This window comes from Tauraco erythrolophus, chromosome 6 (assembly GCF_009769465.1).
Source record: "Tauraco erythrolophus isolate bTauEry1 chromosome 6, bTauEry1.pri, whole genome shotgun sequence".
Classification (NCBI taxonomy): domain Eukaryota; kingdom Metazoa; phylum Chordata; class Aves; order Musophagiformes; family Musophagidae; genus Tauraco; species Tauraco erythrolophus.
In genome coordinates this window covers 65404608-65425487 of record NC_141470.1, presented here as the reverse complement: position 1 = coordinate 65425487, position 20880 = coordinate 65404608, and the positions used below count along the sequence as shown (strand labels likewise).

Sequence of the window (20880 nt, the reverse complement as noted above, 5' to 3'; positions counted from 1 at the left end):
GCTCTCACTAAAGGGCCACAGTCTTCTGTTTAGTCTATGCCAGCCAGCAAGTTTTTCTGCTCAACTTTGCCAACTATCTTCTTTGCGTGCTGGCTGCTTTTATTCTTTATTCTGACTGTTTTAATCACGGGTGCTTCATGGAGAAGGAATCGCAAACGCTCCCCACTCGTAGTTTGTAAGAAGTGAAACGGTACATTGCCACAATACTACAGTCACATTTGAGACATTCAAGGCACTAACAGATGTAGTTGTACTTCAGTCTATATTCTTTGTGTTGCCAACAACCAAAAGGATCCTTATTGATTTTTTTTCTGAAGGAGAGCACACACTAATTCTGAAATCGATACTACTCGACACTTTGCAATCTGATGCTCTTGTGTAGCAACTATATCAACCAAAGCAATTGCACACTCGGTGCTTGGACACTTCAGTTTCCATCAGCTGTGCTAGAAACCTTCTATCAGGTTTCAAGGAAAGAATTGGGTCTTAAATTCTCTTTTATAGCAATTCAGTTAATAGACCTTTTAATGAACCTTCTAAATCAGATTAATTAGATATTTATAGTTGATGAGGTAGAAATTACATGCAACACCAACTACAGTTTTTAGCAAGATGAACAAGTATTTGAGTAACATCAGATGGCAAATTATGGGCTAGGTCATTGTCTAAATCAAAATACATCCAGGTGAATTACTGAAAGCAATAAATTGTCCATTACTTTATAGGATGAAAAGCTAAAGATTTTCATACTGCACATTTACTGTGCTGTGCTGTTATTTCAGGGTAGAGAATGACACATTGACAGTAAAAGCATTGAATAAAATATAGAAAAAGGTGATTGAAATTCTTACCAGGAATTTTTTTGGCCCAGCCGATCATGTGAACCAGCTCTTTGTCTGCCAGTTTTGTCAGGGACATCATCATGGAGGCCTCCGTGAATGGTTTGCTGGGACGACTGACCAACACGTTGGGAGGCTCCGCTTCAAGTAGCGTCAAAACAAACTGCTCCGGACTGACTGTGCTGAGCAGGATCTCTTTCACACGGGTTGCCGTCTCACTGTATTTCTTAGCTTTGCCAATGCAGTGCACCTGATCTTCTGAACCACGATGGCGACGCAGGATCCGATATCCACAACGTTCTCTTCTTGAGCCTGACACAAGAGGCACATGATTGCATTGAAGTATTTATCTCTCGGTGTTGCATTAAGTGAAGGCAAATGTTTGGGAGAAGGAAAAAAGTCCTTTAATATTGGATATTCTAATATTGAACATCAAGATTCAGAATTTCTAGAGCAATCAGCATTGACTTAACTTTGTTTCCACTGACTTCAGCTGAGGATTTTGTTTATTCTGCTAAACAAAAAATAACATTAGGAAATGTTCGTTTTTGAACTTCAGTTAATTCCCTTTAAAAGTCCATGGGAAAATTCCCATTGACATCAAAAAGAGATAAATCAGGTCTTTCAATGCAAATAAAGATAGATCTTTGTAAGTTCTGGTTTTAAATTCTGGTTTAGATGTAAACTGGAGGAAGAAAAAACATCGGAAAGTCTAGGCCATGATGCAGAGTAAATACCTCAGCCAGAAGCACAGCTGGGCCTCACTGCTATCTGGGTGTTCAGCTAGGGGCTTACTGAGATGCAACCCATTTTCTCCCTACATCCCATTAAGGCAGCAGGAATTACCCCAAAGTGAATTCAGATATCCACATCCAGAAGGAGCAAGCTCCAAACTCCTGTTTGGAGTTCTGCGTGCAGAATGCTATTTCTGTTGCAAAGAGCAGTCCTTTAAATTCCTGGAATTAATTCAGTGTTCATTCTGACAACACCAAACATTCTCCAATTCTCTGTCAGTGTTATTGGTGGGACCACTGTCACCTGTTCTTGCATAGCTGCCACGGAAACAGTCTAAAAGCATCTGCAAAAACATGGTACGGGGATTTGCTAAAACATTCAGCCATGGCTTCTATTTCCCTCACCCCTTCAGCATATTCTGTAACAAGGACTATGTTTACTGATTCACAAAAAATCCTTGACAGTAACAAATGTGCAAGATTCCACCTTATAGAAGTCAGGATACTTAAAAATATTAAGTTACCAAAGAAATCCTTCGACTGGAATCCTCCGGCACTTAACATTTCTAATATCACAGCTAAATTGTACTCTAAATCTTTTTGAAGTTAATTTTTTGTGCTAGTCATCAATACTTCTACTGACATATGATTCCCAAAGGTTGAACTTTCATAGATATGAGAATGCCTGGGCTAACATAAATGTATGCCAGACCAACATTTATTACTGCATACATAGACACCATGGAGTCTTAAAGCATAGTAACTTGTCTCGTTTGGTTTCAGTCCCACAACAAATCTGACAAAAGCATCTTTTCTGTTACTGCTACTATCTTGACGTTACTACGTTTATAAAGTCTTTTTGGTGTGTTGCCTTAAGACTTCTTGTCCTGGTCACAAACTCTGGTTTATCTTCATTAGGGTATGTGATTAAAGGCTTCATAAAGAGCATGAAGACAAAGAAGCAAAGGATCAATGAAGATGGAAGAATCCCAAGAATTTAAACAGTGACAACAAGCACACTGTCTAGGCTCATCTCAGGACTATCAAAGGAAAATGATCAGCCTGTGGTCTGGGCATGACACCCAGCAGATAAGTCAACAGGAAAGGCTTTTCAGTTCAGCTGGAGGGATCAGGCATTCCAAGTCATCTACCAGGAAGACCAGATAACCTGGATGTCGGCTGTCAGTAGGGCTATAGGTTTGGACCAGCTGCCAGAGACCTATTTTTGTGTGTGTGTGTTTAGGATCCAGGGGCCAGCTACTGGTTAACATTGGCTTTCTAAAGCCATTACTGGAGGGATCCATAGCATATGTGTGTTTCTGTGACCATTGTGCGGGAGAAGGTCTAAGTACCAGCAACTGGAGTGAAGCTGCAGATCCAGAGGCCATCACCTGGGGAGATACGAGGATCCACACACCAACTATTTGACAGACTGTCTAAACCCAGCTACTTGCATTCACGAGTGCCACATTTTCTGTCTGTGCTGATCTGTGTGGCTGACAGCGGATACAGGTGTTGTGTGTGTAAGTGCTGAATAACAATACATGCTCAGACTTGCTACTGGACCTTGGGACACGGCAATGTGGAAGTTTCCCTTCTGTCAAGCTACTGGACTCAACAATTCCTACCATTCTTCATCCATATCCGTAAGGGTTCTACAGACCACGAGTTGTCTAAATTCCAATGAAGAAATGCAATTCTGGTCCTGGGTTTCAGTTAGCAAAGAGGTCCAACCATATGCCAAATTAAAAATAAATGGAGTTGGTGCATAAAAAAATAATTTCAGATGCTGATGGCTTTGTCTTTTTAAATAAGATGTTGGGTGAATGCAGACTCTCAGCAGCGGAGGTTCCTCAGATGAGGCGGCTTTTCAGGTCATAGTCCTGTCTTGTCTTCAGCAGCCATCAAGCACTATTCGAGTCAACCCGCGAGAAAGGTGAGATGCAAAGGCAGACAGGTACAACATGACAACACTGGAAAGACTGGATAAGGATTAACAAAGTCTGCCAGGACTTCAGCAATGTGGACTGCACACTTGCTGCCTGTTCAGTAAACCACCTCAGATGTAAAGGAGAACAGGATGACCATCAAAGAAGCTCCCAATATTGGAGAACATCCTTTATCTAGAAACCCAAAAGAAGTTTGGGTTGACTGGAGAAGACAAACAGGCAAAGATGATTCAATGAACAGTCTTCAGGCATGGAGGTATCCAAGTGGAACAAGGCATTTGGAAATGGAAGCATTATCAGCTGGAAGTCCGGCTAAAGTCTGCACCGTTTGGGACAAGGATGGTTTTGTGTCCTTAAAAGGAATAGGGATAGGATGAAATAGGTTGAGTACTGACAGGATATTTGCACAAAAAATGGATTGAAGGAAAACAATGATTCGCAGAATCAAAGGCTTAGCTGAATGACATCTATCTAGAAGTTGCCAAAGCAGCTGAACAGCAATTAATGAAACATAACATACCAGCAGAGACAATCAGAGCTGGAGACATTATCTTATGGTGGATTCATGAAATCAGATTTGATGATACTCAAAAAAAGGTTACCTGCAGAGCTACACAAGTCACAGAGCAATTTCTTCAATCATCTGTCTGGGCAAATCCTTTTCTTCCTGAGAGAGTCAAAGGACAGTGAGGCATAGACTAATTTCTACAAAGACACTTGGATGATGTAGTGAGCTCTGTGCTAAGCCTCATTTTGGACCGATGCACAAAGGTCAAGAAGAAAATCTTAAAGTACTTTGTCAGCTTCAGAAAAACATTAGAATGGCACAGTGGGCTGCAGACTGTTCTCAAGTCATGTCATGCACGGAAAGCATGTAAATATTTTCCATAAGGGAAGACAAAGAGGAAAGGTCGACAGTGTACTAAGTGATAGGAATAAAAGTACAACTGGAGGCAGATGAGCAAATGTCTAGGTGTCAGGGTAGTCTACCTACAGAAATCTCCATGGTTCTGGTTTCCGTATGAATGTGCATGGTAAAGACCATAACCACCAGGAGAGAACTGAACTAAAGCAAGGATCAACACCTCACATCATTTCCACTATTTACAAAACTGAAGCACTTTGGACATGGGCATCTTGAAGGACAGAACAAGAAAATTAGCACAGAGGGACTAAAAGCCATAGGGAGAGGCAGGGCGGAAGACATTTTCTTGGGCTATCGAAAAATATGAACTGGTCCATGACATGCATAGCTTTTATTCTCCAGTACCTGGAGCTGTGAAGCCTCAAAAAAGAAGACACACAAAGAGCAGTCTTTAATTAAACTCATGGAAAAGTTGTTCAGTTGGGGACCATATATAAAATGATAAAGTCAGAAAAACTACTGGTTTAAGAGGGAGTTGGGGAGAGGAGGACATGACTGATGATACAATGAGGAAGAAATTCCAGCAGTTTGGACGCACCTGCTGGAAGCAACATGTGGTCGAGCAAGCATTTGCAACCAGCTCATTGGCCCTAGCTGAGCTCCTGGCACTGAAGTGAACCAAGGGTACTCTTGTGGCACTCCACATCCTCTGATCAGCTGTCCTCAGCTCTGTTATACTGTTACCCAGACTTCTCTGTGGCACAGAAAATATCAGGCCTTTGGTGTCAAGACCTGAGTTATCCTTTGCAATTCACCGTTTTAAAGATTTTTAAACAAAAATAGCTTTGTAGTCTATACAAAATATAAACATACAGATAAGTGACCAGGTACTTTAATGAAGATCAAAGAAACTCATAAAACCTTAAAATTATTAAAAATAGTAGTCCAGCATCCTGTTCTAATTGATACAATCTTGTACAATTTTAATCTATGCAGCTGCACTCCATGCTCCACCTTAAAATAATTCAGTCAGGTTGTGATACTTATTGACAGTATTAAAGGTCTCAATACTTGTGGAGGGTTCTTACTGGCAAAAAGCAAGCCATTTTAAGTTATTTTAGGTTATCTAACTAAATCAAGTTTCATCTATAACCGGTACTTATTCAAAAATTTTAAAACATAAAAACAGTTTCTAGGAGTGTTATGACATTTCTACATAAAAAACTTGTTACTGATAAAAAATATAGTTGGTGACAAAAAAAAAGGGGAGAAGAAAACCTTGATGAATCAGATTCTGAATTATTGTTTGTATTTTGTATCATGATATATTGTCAAAACAGGCGAAGGCTGATTCACTGAGCAGTGTGCATAAAACACAGCTCGTGGGTAATTAAGAGATACCATTTATTTCCACACTAAAATTTATTCTGCTTGTGTTTTTTTTAAAAAAAAAAAAAAAAGAAAAAAAGAGTGCATTGTAAGATTACACAACTAAGAAAACAACATTTAAGCTTGCTAGTCAATTGACACATCTGAAAGTAGCAGCCTTTCCAATCAAAACAACATTTCAATAATTTAAAGGAACTTCTGTGCTTTTTATTCACGCCCAAAGTTTAGACAGAACTGAGAAATTTTACCTGTATGTCTATTAGCATCCAGCAGGCATGTATAAGTGCTTATAAAACTATACATTATAAAGAGTTATAGACCAGCTTAACGTTTGGCTTAACTAGACACGGAGATGTGGATCAATCTGTGTAACGGCACAGCAATAAAATACTTACAGCTTCCCAGATTAGGGACTATCTCCGACTTTACCACAACTCCCTAACTACACCTAATGGCTCGTATTCATTCACAGAAAGGTAATTCAGGCAATTGGAGAAGTGCACAAGATGATCAAATCCCTCATTCTTCCTACAGCTCTCTCCTTCTTTAGAGCTGTTCTTTGTGCAAGAAAATAGCTTTATTCAGCTGAGGGTGCTGCAACAAGGGCAAGACCTCGAGTTACAGCACCATAGACCACACGGGTAAATGATCACAAGAATATAAGAAATAAGACCCATCAGGGAAAAAAAAAATAAAAATTAAAAGTAACTCCTGCTTTAAAAACTCTTTGAAAATGCAAATGCCTCTGCTGTCTGATATGGTGGGCAGTTAAATGGCATGTTGCTCTTCATATTGATTTTAGTCTCTGGCAACTGCTTATGTAACTAACCAGTTCAGCAGTAACTGCAGATTCTACCATTGAATATATTATAATCAGTTTTTGTAAGTGTTTGAGCTTCAGACTTGCTCAAGTACACATTAGTAAATCATTATCACTCCAGTCACCTTTGAAATCAAATGCAAATGTTCTGGAGAGTATGCCTGTATTCACAGAGCAGACCTGCTGACAAAGAAGCTGTCTTCTGCCATACACACATGAGAACACGAGCTGAAATTACAGTAATTTTTATAATAGCTAAAATACAATTAATACATCTGATGTCCAGAGAATGCCATGAAACATTTTTTTCCCCACTTACTTTCTGTGTGAAAAAGTAATTTGCAGTATTTCAAAGTGCTATCTAGAAACTGCATGCAGCAACTCAAGCACTGGAGTAAAAGTCGAATCCTGAACCATACCAGCCCACAGAAAAGCCTGTTTTTCTTTCCGCCAACTTGTGGAATGGCGCCAGTATCCAAGGGCAGTTCTCTCTCCATCACTTTTTAGTATGGGTCCCCAGTCTCCTCTTTCGGGGCGAGGAGGGAGCAGAAGGGAGCTTTATCTTTGGAACATTTTTAACATGTTGAGATGAGAACTGGCACATGGGGAAACAGATACAGGAGCAGGGCGGGGTGGGGGGGGAATAAAAGGTAAGTCTAGTCCAACAGGGAAACTGAAAACTCGTGTGGAAGAAGGTCTATTTGAGCCTCAGGAAGCAAAAAAGAAAAGCATGGGCATAGCTGCTCCCAGAGTGGCTACAGCTAAGTGCTGAAGCAGCTCTCCTCTTCTTTACTGCCTTTGGCAAACAGCTATTTCAGGCTCCCCAGTTAAACACCAGAAAGCTCCAAGAGAAGATCAATTTTATCCCAATCTGGTTTATTTAAGCTTGTTGGGCAGAGTTTACTGCAGTATTTCTGTTTTCCTTGTTCCTGGTGACAGTGCTTTGCGATTATTTTTCTACCATTGCTTACAGTCCCAGTGCCAAAATTTAGCAGCAGTTTTCTTAATTGGAACAGTAGGCAACACAGACTTCCTATAGAGAAATCTGGAGATGCAGTGTCTAAAATCCTCACTGTGTTTTTGGCAACGATGGTATATTTTGTAAGAAAATTCACTGTCACTTTTATACAAAGCACCCCTAAGCTAGCCTCCACTGAAATACCCGTGGCTTGTTGGGTTGACTTCTCAAAGTCTATGAATGCAATGAGATCTGAGAGAATTTCAGACCAGGAAACCCCAAAACAACACTTTCCTACTACCTCCTACTGTTTTAAAGATGGTATGTACTGCCTAATTACATTTACACACAGAAACGTATGCTACATATACACACGCATACATATATGTGCATTTTTTTCTCAAGGTGTCTATTGGTAATATGCAAAATAGGGATTTAAAGATTTGATGCAAACAGTGCAAGGTTTTTATGAAGAGCTTTCATAAACCACAAAGTGGTAACTGAGGTTCTTTTATCACTTCTGCTGGACAACAAGTCTCCACTGAGCAAAAATGCACTTAACAAACCATTCTGTTCTAGCCAGGGTTTTAGCAGATGTGAACCAATGCATTCACTAAGCGACCTGGGAAAGCAATGGAGATGGGGAAAAGCCTTCATTAAAAAGAAAACACTCTCTTTTATGGCTTTCTACAGTAAAAAATTGATACTAAAGCACGGCTCTAACAAGAAAAAATTTGGAAGATAATCACTCTGGTCTGCAGGAAATGTCATTTATGTTTCATGCAAGAAATACAGTCTTAAAATCTGTCTGGTTTAAATGTCTGTCACCATGTGTCCATGCACCAGCTTTATTCACAGGCGCCTCTTAACTCATCAGGCAACTCAGACAATTCTGAATAATTTTTATATTTCTTTTTCTGAAATTAAACTGTTAAGATTCTCAAATTCTCAAGAGTCTCAAATTTCAGTGCTACTATTTAAAAAACTAATTTCTTAAAAATACAATTCCTCTTACTTTCCTGTTACAAAGTGTCATTTTTGGTCTGGCACAGTCATTAATGTACTATAAGTATTCATTATTGTAGAAAAATATGTTTATGAATACGTGACAAGATTAAAAGGAACAAAAGCTAAGACATAAGTACATATTATCATTATTTATTACTTGTAATACTATAGTGCCTATGAGGTCTAATCACAAACCAAGACTTCCTGGACAATTAGAATAAAAAGATTCATTTAAGGAAAGCATTGTGGAGGACCAACTTATAACATCATAGTGGAATCAACCTTTACAAAAACTCTCCATCTCCAGAACCCGGGCTTGATAGAAATTCCAATTGGAAAAACTTTGAGCAAAATTCTCATTCATAAAGATGAACAAAAGACAGTGACACCATTCAGAAAGTAAGGTTTCAAAAGGAGTCTCGTTTGCAAGCATAAGGCTTTCCTTTCTGGAGGCCAGACAGTAAAGGAAGCTAAGACCATATTAATGAAAAACACAAATAAAGTTGAGATGCATCATCATTGCAGAGGAAGATAGGAGCTTCATGTAGAAAGAACTAGCTGACTTGAGCAACAGAAACTAAATGTACTTCAGGAGAGCAAAACTATAACAGAGAACAATTGAAATTGTAGCTCTAAGCTGGGAGTTATCAGCCAGAAATGAACAGGGAGGCTGCAATCGTAACAGATTGTAGAATGATGATGAACTGCCAGCATGACGCAACCATGGAAAAGGCAAATAGGATCGCGGGTTGTGCACAGAGAAAAGCTCCTGCAGAAACACATGTATTAATGCTACTACAGTGAGTTCACAGGAATTCTGTCCATGATCCTGGTCATTCAAGTGCAAAGTGGATTATTTCAGCCTGGAGCAGATTGAGGGACAAACTACCCTGATGAATTCCAGAATCTGTTGACTTCTCTGTCTTGCAAGAGATTTCATGGTTTATTTAGCCTAATAAAATGAAGGTTGTGAGTGGATGTGATGTAGTCCATAAACAAAACCAGACTATTAACAATAAAGAGAAGAGGAGCCTCTAAGCTACAAGAAAATGTTGCCACAAGAACAAATGGGCATTAATTGTCCAGCAATAAATGCAAGCTGGAAGTCTAAAGAATGTTCTTAATGAAAGAAAGAATATTCTGCAAACATCCTTCAGATCAAAGCAGTGGGAAGACAAAAACATTGCCTAGTTTTGACATAGAAATAGATATCTACATTAAATGGGATGAAATGAGATGCATGCCTGCAAATCGCAGAGGACCAAGCACAATGACCTTCTCCTTTCCACTCCAGCGTTCCTATGTGATGTTTTCCCAGCCTATTTCTATCACGTACATTGGGGAATTTATAAGAAACAACAGCAAACCGTGACTGTGAAAGCACATTAGATACTGAAATATCTTTGAAGTTATACTCTTCTTAAAAGTAACATTTAAAATATCGTCTATAAATGTACAACTACAGTGAAATCACATCACTGTAAGTACAAGATAAGAATAAGATAAAAGGCTGGATGATTCTGAGGGGTGCAGTGACAAACAGTGGCTCTTCACTACTTCTTTTGACAGAAGAGCTGAATCACATCATCTGAAAATAATCTGTTCACAAAAAGAACAGCCTGCCCACTGCTTTCCCCTCACTGCCCCACCAAAGTCCCACAAAAAAGCCTGGCAACCAGAGAGCTGTTTTTTCACATGACAGGTGGTCAAGCTGCTATGGGTTGTTGTAGATGCTAAGACTTTACAGGATTAAAAAGAGAGACAACAGAAAAGTTGCCATTCTATTAATATATTAAGACCTATTAAATATGAGAAAACTCTTCTAGACCAGAAGTACTGAATTGCTAATTTTTGGAAGCTGAGAGTTGTCAGCATTAGTTTCATTCAGGTGCTAGTCTCATTCTTACACTTCTCCTGAGGCACCCACTTTTGCCACTGTTGGAGGCAGGATCCTGGGTTAACCTTCCCACAGGTTTTCTTCTGAAAATGAAGAGTCGTCTTCTGCTTTAAGAATCAGTACGTTCCTTGCTACGAAACCAGCTTAAACCTTGCTCTAATCGCCTGTTGTGCCTTTTTAGGATTCCAAGAAAAAGAGGGGGACAAAATCTATACAGAATTGACCGAAGGGGAAAAAAAAATAAGCCAGGAAAGCCCAAGCAGATATGCAAAACTTACCACACTTCATCATTCCCACTTCATAACATTTCCGTAGTCGGCATGCCTGGCAGCTTTTGCGCCTGTTTTTGTCTATTGTGCATTGATTGGTAGCTGGGCAGATGTAATCGTTATGTCCTGCAGCAGAAAAAGAAGAGAAAATTTAACATCTCCAACAGTCTCTCTTGGCCATTTCCTAAATCAGGACCTTCATTCTAAGCATCTCAGCTTTTTCACATGCGCTTATCTAAGCTCCATTAATTTAACTGATGCAAAAACGCGTATTTATCCTACACTGAAAACATCAGTCTGTGGCCTCAAAAAGTAACCAGACAACATGTATCAGCTTTTACTGAAGACTGTTAGATAACCAAGCACCTGCTAGTATCAACTCATTTTTGAAAATGGGACATATGCTCTTGTGGAAATTTGCTCCCAACCTCCAACTTCTTACTGTATATTGGGACACTACAGATGGTAGATAGTAGAATGTTTTTCCTCAGCAGAGTTGAAAACAGCAGTGCACACAGCTTCAGTCCTGCAAAGATTTAAGTAAACTACAGCTCTATTTACTGAACTCTCTGACGTGGTGAGTTCCAGGAATGAAGAAGCCTTTGGAGGATTGACCCTTGCCTAAAGTTAATGAAAAAAAGCAGCCCAAGAGAGAAAGAAGACTAGTATAAAGTTATGTATACTGTATAGTAAAAGAAAAGCACAAGCAGAAGGTATAACGTTTAGATATTCTGGGCAAGTGCTTCTCTTATTTTCATCAGTTTCCACTACAGCCCCTTCTGTTGTCTTCTCCTTGTCTCCCTCTTCACCTCGCCCCACCCAAACCTCTTTACATTATTGTATTTCATTAATCAGTAATCTAGTCCAAAGGTTTATTACTGCAAACTGGACTTGAGTACGTTCTTGTTGTAAATACAGTCAAATCATCTCCTGCCAAATACTGGAAATGTCTCTTGGAGGTAGTTACCAATGGGTGCAAAAAGTATTCACTCATTTACATTTCTTAACGTCTTTTCTCTCGGGCTTTGTTTTAAGTTATTTTTTCAAACTTTAAGAATAGATCAGGCAAAGCTACAGCTACCAGAGTTTTTTACTTGATGTAAGTCCAAGAGTTCATGTCCTCAAGAGAAATTATTTAACTCAACCATTGTGACTATTTCCTTGTAAAATTAAAATAATTTTAACCTTGAATTTTTGAACCGATAATTTTGAAAAGCAGAGATCAGGTTACAGTTTGTCCCATTTCCTACTGGCAGATACGACTGAAAAACAAATTACTGTTTATCACTCTTCACACAACATGGGGGGGAAGGAGGAGGAAGCTCTCTATTGCACTATAACCCAAGCACGCAGGAGTATAAAGTGGTTTAAAACTCCTGTGGCCTTGGGATAATTTAGCTTGCAGGCAGATGTTCAGAGATGTGGGATGAATACACCACACTACAAACTTGGATGAGCAGAGGAGACCACACACAGTTGCTCAGTCCTACCATCTAATTTTAATTAGACAGTAGCCCAACAGTTTGGTCTCTGGTAGGCCCAGAAGTTTTTTATTTTTATAAGCAACATCCTTCTTAACAACGTTTGTGACTGAGTGCTTGACAGTGTTTTATGCCAAGAACTTACATTCATTTATCTGAATTACACGCAAATGTTACCTGACAGGGTACATTAAGGTGTACAAAAGGCCACAATGGGTAACCTGTTCACAGCCAAAGCCCAAGTGAGCAATGCAGAGCAGGCAAATAATTTTCCTGACAGAAAACACTTTGAGATCAAATTCAGTCTCCATTTGTGACAAACTGGAGACAAAGTTCTTTTCAATTATTTTAGAAATCAAAAGAACTTGCACCAGCTTATAGAAATTGTTATTCGTCCATGCAGAAATTGCACAATAAATCGAAAAGGCAAACAAGTTTTGAATTAAGTTTGATTCTAATGGTGACACCAACTCTGCCATATTGATCCACAAGAAAATATCTCAAGATTGCTAAAGACTTTGTTTGTAGGAGAGGAAGGGACCATTACAGACCAAAAAATTGCAGAATTTTCTGTGTTACTAATTGCAGGTACTATCTAAGGTCAATTGAATTAAGTTTCTACCAAGAGGCCCCAGATGAGGCCAAAGAACACAATAACTAGAGCCAAGGTTAAAGAAATGAAGTGGTCCAAGGCTGCAATGTGGTGCACAAGTCACTGCCCATAGGCTGTGATAACAAACATGCAGACCTACATCTACTTCATACTGCAGTCACTCAGCAAATTTGAACTAAATACCAAATATTTCAGAATTTAAACACTGAAGAGGAAGTCTCAGATTGAGAGATCTAGTAGAGTAAGAAATACTGCAGTATAGGCTGTGGGGGGTGGAGGGCTGAGAAATAACAGTAATCGGGTTTGTGCCTAATATTTACTACACATATTTTTATATCCTACATACTGTGCATATATTATATGCTATGACTCAACAGCTCCAGATAATATACTCTTGTTAAGAATAGTTTCTGGTAAGCAAAGTCTCCAGACAATTACCTACTCTAACTGTGTCTATTATAACAAATTCACAATTATGATGTCTACTTTGGGACACAAACTGCAATCAGATTCAGAAGTCTGCCATGCCATCCCACCGAGGCCTCTGGTGCAGGGCCTTCCCATGTTACGTATTCCGCCTCTTCCCTAAAGAAATCAATTGTTTGCTTTGTAATGTTTCCAGTTCTCCATAACATAAGAGCCAAAAGACAAAGCAGTCAAATCATGTGTTGCTCTCTTTTCAGCATGCAGCACCATACACCTGGATTTTAGATCAACTTGTTACTAGATCAGCCGCTGCAGTCCCTAATAGTATGAAACAATTTATTTGAGTAAAGTTATCAAAAGCTAGTTCTCCTACCTTGAATACTTCTTTTAAAGAATGCTTTGCAGCCTTCACACGACCAGACCCCGTAGTGGTATCCTGAAGCATAGTCACTGCAGACTGCACAGAAGTGGGCATCCCTTTTTGAGCCAGGATGGTTTGTAATTGGACTTGTACAGTCATTGCCATTAGTTTTTCTTTTTAACGTTTCTCTGATAGAAAAGAAAAACATCTGTTAGAAAAGAGTAAAAAATTAATCTACATGCGAAGAGTTTCATTATTTTCCATTGTCTTCTATTTTCTCTATAGAGTCTTCTTATTACCGACTAGTGTGAAACACTGTTCAGCCTTTTTCTGATAAGGTTATTTAAAGCATATAGACTGATCCCAGAGCTTTCAATGATGACAGGCTATAAAGTTTTAAAGTACCTAAAGGCAAAAAACTAGATCGCTGATGTGTCATTCACATGAACTCTGGAAAAATCATATGGAATGCTGATGGATCCTGAAGAATTCCTGGAAAGGTGCAAGTCCAGGAAACTGTGAACCAAGAGAACTTTGCCCTTGGGAAGCTTCATGTGGAAAACGCGAACTCAGACAACTCGGACTGACATGATAAACACTATCGCAAACAGAGTCGTGGTTGCTTTGTGCTGTTAGCAAGGCAAAATTCTAGATGGAGTAATACACATCTAGTCTCAAGTATCTCATCCTATAAAGAAGGCTTTATTCATTCAATGAGATGCTGCAGATGAACATCTTGAGATGTGAATCTCAGCCTACAAGATGAACTCACAATGTTAGACGAAGCTTTCTGTTCAAGGTGACAACCCACGTTGATCACCCTACTGCTAAATAAAAGAAAGTCTGAATACATGAAGAATGGAGAAACACAATAAAATGCTTTCATACATTTTAAAAAAATATTGCTCCATATAAATTAATAAGATATATGCATTCCTGAAGTGCTGCAAAAAGTTGCAACTTACTGGAACTATTCTTAGTGACTGAATTAAAATTAGAACAGGATAAACACATGAAATAACAGCCAGTTCCTGACACCGAGATCCTGCAAACAGCAAGAGGAAAGGAACTTATATTATCACTAAAGTGGTTTTTAGGTAGAGGAAGCACATGCATTGTGTACTTTTTCTCTGGACTTCATTTTCTTGGTGGTTTTAGCATGCCTTACCTTCATGGTCAATACAATTTCTAGACGGAGAGAAAATAGTGTCATGTGCAAACTCTCAGCAGCAGTTCAACAAAAGGAAAGCTGTATAGTCAACTTAGAGGTATCAACTTAAGCACAGAGGCAGAAGTTGGAAACTGCATCCCATCTTCCAGCAGGGTTAGGGAGGAGAAGAAATATCAGCTGGGATAGGACAGCAGACAGCATGGTTCATGACTTCTAAAGAACAAGGATACGTTGCCAGGGCAGAAGAAATCTGTTCACCAACAAGAGCAAGTGTAAACAGAACAACAGAAACATGCTGAAAGTGCTGTCACAGCGGCTTTAACTAACGTATTAGAAGCACACTTTGTGCTGGTTTTGTGACAGGAGGTACACCCACATGCCAACTAAAAATTATCAAGTTTATAAGTATTTGAGGAGAACGTGCTCCAATTTCCTAGTAGAAAATTTGAAAAGAAAAAAGGTGGTTCTTTGAACAAATTCCAAAACAGAAAAATCAAGGTATTTGTTGTACAATTCAGTTACTGCAAGCTTTTAAAAAAATGTTAATTCATTCAGATATTGCAGGGCATAAAGGTGTTTAGATGTTTAATGAGCCTGGTCTTTGATTACACACATCCCCTCAGTAATGGATTGCTGAATCGCTATTTCCCCTTCTGCCATGCTGGGAAGACCAGTGTGGGGGAAACTGTCACTTAGAACAAGACGACTGTATCACACATGCCTAATATGCTGCTAAGGCAAGGAGGGAAAAGCTTTGCTATTCCTTCTTTTTCACTGTATTTGGAAGAAAAAGTAATTTGGCATTTCACATTAGTAGAAGAGGTGTATATTTAAGCTCTACTTAAGAATCAAGACCCAATTGTGACAGTCAGAAGAGAATCGAAATCAGCTAGAGAGGATCTCAGCGACTGATTGATATGCTGTGGAGAGTGATGCTTATTGCCCTCGTTAAAGCACCGAGATGTTATGGATGAAAACAAAGCAAAAGCACACACTGTAACATCTCACTGAGGAGTGGTGTTTTTTACTTTTCAGTCATAACAAGTGTTTTAAAACACCATTTTTCTTAGCCTGCTTAGAAGTTTAACGACAGTCACCCTGCACACACCCAAACTGCATGACTTTCGTGGACCCCGGCAAACAGCTTGGGCACAGAGCAGCAATCTGGGACAAACTCCTGCCGCAGGACGAACGGGCATCGAACCTGCTCATCTGCCACAGCTGCCGCAAAGCAGCAGGAGGTTCAAACCCGATCGTTTCGTTGCTGTTGTCTTTAAGGACAACAGAGCTAGGTAACAGTCAAGAGCTTCAAGGTACACGTTCCTTACCCCGAGAACCTCGCGATCAGACGGTGTATCCATGCAACGGCAAACTGGAGTGGGTGGCCCCGCACATGGTTAGAGACCACCTCCCAGTGCTCTTGGGACTGGTGCCCTCCAGCATGTTCAGCAGATGAATGAGCTGCCAGGTCCACCAGAAAAACTGGTGGTAGCTGGCTGTATAACTACAAAGCTCCTGCACCAAAGAATGCAGGAAAATGGAGGATGTACTCTGGCCGCTACTGAAGAACCACATGGACAAAGATTTATCACTTTACACCTCCTAAGACTCCTCTTTATTTTATGATCATGGTTTCTATATAGAGATATTATGTTCCCAGAAAAAGAATTAAGAATTTTTGGAAATTAACAAGTCAGTGATTTCGTACTAGTCATCAACAGTGACAAGATGATTACCCCAAAGGAGAAGGAACTAGCAAGACTATTTAGCTTATTCAGTATCTATTGTGTCTTTCCTAATTACCTCTGGCTTTGCCACAGTAAGTGTTTGATGCATATGTCACAGCTGGAAAACTTGAACCTAAATTCAATTTTTTATTAAAAATGAAGAAGAGTGGCAAGGGTTTGACCTAGAAAGTAGCAGGATTTGCTCATGGCATTTGTCGCCTGACAGGTTTTTTTAAAACCTAAGCTATTGTATATTATTAAAAAAGAGAGAGAGGAAAAAAAAAACACTGAGAAAAAAAAAATCTACTAAGTAAAACATTAGTAGTCCAGATTTTATCGTTTCTTATAACTCTTTTCTTTCTCCCACAAGCCAGTGGCTCGTGCAGTGCCTGCAGATAATTCAATCCCATACAGACTAACCTGTAGCATGAAGAAGGCTCTTCCCTTCTCTTCCAGAATTTATGCAAGATGATGGGCAAAAATCAGCTGAGGAATACTTTTCAATCTTTATCTTCTTCATTTTCTAGAGACTCCCTCCACTATAACTTCTGGAATTGTTAATACTACATAACTGTCAATACTTATCTTTCCAAAGCACAGGTCTGCTACACATTGATTAATATGCTGAAAATCATGTCATAGATATCTCAAAAGTAAGGGGCATGTTTTCACTTAATCTCTGTAACTAGTTGGAGATGCCAACCCACCACCTCAAAGAGACATCAAGATAGGTTTAAGTGCTCTCAGACTGAGCACAATGAAAAAACCATAGTAGAATAATGCAAATAATTATGCCTTCAGAGCAGAGTTTCAGCAGTGTATAAATATAAGATTAGTGCACAGTGAACAAGACAAAGTTACTAAATGACTTCTATTCAAATATGCATTGCTAGCCTGTGTACCCAAAAACCTTTACTTACATGCTCTACCTGAAATTAGTCAGAAGCAGAAGGAAATAATAGAAAAGAGGAACAAATTAAGTTCCAGAAACATCACTCCTGCAACTTCATTAAAGTTTCCTAATACTCTTTAGAAAGTAATATATCTGTTCATTTTGAAAAGAAACCTTTTGTTTCCTTAATTAGATTTTTTTTGTTGTTTGGAGGATGAAGACAGAAATCAATTTCAGACTACTTTAAAATATAATTACATTGTCATATTCCTTTTCTTTTCATGGAATTTTAATATAAATTCAATGATCCAGCACCAACAAAATTTGTGAGACTATTTCTATTGTCTTCACTAGGTACAGGACCTACAATGCAAATAAATATAGCAGTCTTTATCACTCAATTATTGCCATTTCATACAAAAAAAAAAAACAAAAATAGAACTCTAAAAAGTCACACCTATTTTTACATGGAATAGAATTCATTTTTGTTGAACTATTGGTGCAAAGTAACACTACACTGCATAACATTTGCACTTAACAAAGTTAAACAAATTTCTTCTGTATCCATGTAATGAACCTATTTGTGAGGAAACAGAATGCCCAGAATTCAGGTTCCTTATTTTAAGCTGATCTACAGGGGGATCCAAATTACACAGTGATCAGCTTCAGCAAAGTGGACCACGTTAGCTAATGTTAATGGAAATTTATACCCAGGGAAAAGAAACTCCTGTCACGGTGAGATTCTTGCTTTATTTTGAAAGGTAAAATAATCTGTTAACAAGTCTAAATATGTAGTAATGCTTTCTTACTCATCTTTGAAATAAAATCTCTTTTCTCAAACTACAACGCTGTTTAAAATTACTTACACTTTACAGCATTAGCCTCTCCCTTCCCCCAGAGCTATTCCTTTAAGTTTCAATCCCAAGAACTCTTCCTCCAAGGTATAATCTACGAATCTCTAGTGTCACAGTCATTGTTCCCATGGCAATAAATATAATGTTCATGACATTAATTTGAGACCTCACCAAAGGATAAAGAAAAAGGAAACACAGGACTTCTTTTTTTCTTTACAGCCTTATTTCAGGACAGATATCCACAATGAGGGAATTACAGCTCTTGCTTTTTGCGTTTCTCTGTCAAATTTATTTCTTTTTTACAACTTCTATACACAAAGGAAGGATTACAATGCATCATATCGAGACAAATGAACCACTGAGAGGGTCCAGCTACCAAGCAACACAGTATTTACTTGCTGCTGAACAATAAATATCATCCATATATTTAGACTCCAAATTTCATTTCTCCTCTGTAAGTTAGGTCATCACCAGCTACAAGAGCAGTAGTCTGTATGAATCTATACAAATGCCAGAGGACTTATTTACTTAAACTCTAGTGTGGCAGGTTTGGCTTCGCTTCTGTCTATGTAGAGAGAGCACACTGCAGAGCATCAGACAGGAAGCTCTTGCTCTTGGGTTATTCCAACTGCTGTCTCATCATCTGGACAACTTCGAACACCAACCTACAGCAGCCTTCCCAGGACTGTCAAAGTTCTGAAACGTTAACCAAAGCAGGAAGAGTTTGGATGTTACTCCTGTTCACATCAGACATGCTTGGGGAATTCTTTTCTATATCAGCGCTATCCAAACAGCCTCTCCCAATCCACACGTCTACACTTAAAGTAGATTTGCACTCCAGAACTGCCTGCTCCTCTCTGCCGACTCCAAATACAGACTAGTCAAGTGGTCAGGCTGAAGATCTATGCAGCCTACAAGTCAGAAGCAAATGTAGATCTCACGCCTTAACCGTCTGCAGATAACATAAGGCCCACTCATTGCAGAATGAACGTGGGTAGTCTCAAAAATAGCATGAATCCTTTATTAACAATTGAACTAAAACTATTTCCAGGACACACCATTTTTCATATTGACAATGACTGCTGGAGTTAAATAAGGAGCCCTATGAATAAACATACAGCTGCTAAGACTGGAACAGCACCTGCAACACCCTGAGCTTTTATCCATCCAACAGCTGTTGTGCCCATGAATGGAGCAATTTCATCAGCTGATGATCTACAAACAGCTTATGGTTTCTAATATGATTAAATGTGCAGAACGGGGACATGTTTTTGCAAATACAGTTTTTTTCACGTCTGAAAATTTAGACCATGAATCTGCTCTTCACAAAGCCTTTATAAAGTCAGTTGAGAACAGCAACAAGAAACAATGTCAGACTTTTTCAGTAGCAGCACCCTTTTGAACATGACGCATGCTGCTGGGTGACTGTTAATACTAAAACAAAAAACCAAATAAAACATCTCCCTTGAATTCTAAGTTCATGAAGAGCCTTCACAACTATTAGATGTAGTAAAGAAACATATCTAGAGAAAAGAAATCAAAATAAAATGGAATTTAAACAATGTTGTATGAAAAGGAAAAAAGAACAAACCTTTATTTTTTTCACTCAAAGGACTTAATCTGCCAGAGCAAAATTAATTTTTATTACACAAAGTAGTACCTAGCAGTCTTGAACTTTTGTTTATACACAGTAAACAGTTCCCACATTGAAGACATTTGTAGTGCTTTGTGTTGGTGTATAGCTCTCTAAGGAGCTATTGAAAAAAAAAATCCCATTTCAAAACTTACAGTAAAAAACCCACAAAACCCAGGACCAATTTGGTCTTTCGTGGAGGATTTCTGGTTTAGTTTCGTTGTTTGTTTTTGGTTTTGAGAGATCAACACATAGAAGTCAAATATAAAAAGAAAAGACTTAAAAGAATTAAAGAAACTAAACAATTTTCAGCGGTGTTTCAAAGAAATGAGTAGTACCAACCTGGTCACAGGTAGCACTGGCTCCATTGATCTTGCTTCGCACCACGGACTCTTCGGCTGCTCTGCATACAGAAGCGATGACTGACAATGCAATGTCAGAGGGGAGAGGTGGCCAGGAGCCGACCACAACGCACCGGGGCTTGATGTTTGCCTCACAGATGCACCCTCTGAATCACCAAAATTGCTGGTAAGGTTGTAATTCACCATAGCAGGACTGCAGAATGCCATCGCAGAATATTCGTGTCTGTTTTCCATGTAAGATGAGGGAATATAGACTGGACTGTGTTCTGCTGTCAACGTGGACTGATTACAGCTGTAGGGAACTGGAGAGACGATACTGGCCGGTGAGTTTTTAATTTCTGTTTTATTGCATCCAATATCCTGAAGTGGCAGCAACTGAGAAAAGTCCTTGTGAGAAGATGCACACAGGGACATTTTGAAACAAGACTGAAGACTGCTGTTTAAATATTCATCCTAAGATGGTGAGGTATAAAAAAGTTGAATTAAAAAGCAAGTCAGTTCTGTATTAAGTCTTTTCTATAAAAGAAAAAAGGAATCAGTAAAACAGAAAATATAAAAATCTCCTGTTAAGACAGATTACATACCAAATGCACTGAAACAGTAAAAGCAAAACAAATTTACTACCTTTAAGA

At 38.9% G+C, this 20880-nt stretch overlaps 1 protein-coding gene across 1 annotated transcript in view; it reads right to left on the bottom strand.

Moving 5' to 3' along the window:
- Nucleotides 1-20662, bottom strand: part of ESR2 (estrogen receptor 2) — a 32682-nt gene extending 12020 nt beyond the window's left edge. Inside the window, exons 1-4 of the mRNA XM_009977453.2 lie at nucleotides 20229-20662; nucleotides 13622-13797; nucleotides 10738-10854; nucleotides 852-1151 (exon numbers count right to left, since the gene is read on the bottom strand). Coding sequence (XP_009975755.1) covers nucleotides 852-1151; nucleotides 10738-10854; nucleotides 13622-13797; nucleotides 20229-20662 — 1027 coding nt within the window. The remainder of the gene's footprint in view (nucleotides 1-851; nucleotides 1152-10737; nucleotides 10855-13621; nucleotides 13798-20228) is intronic.
- Nucleotides 20663-20880: the final 218 nt, after the last annotated feature.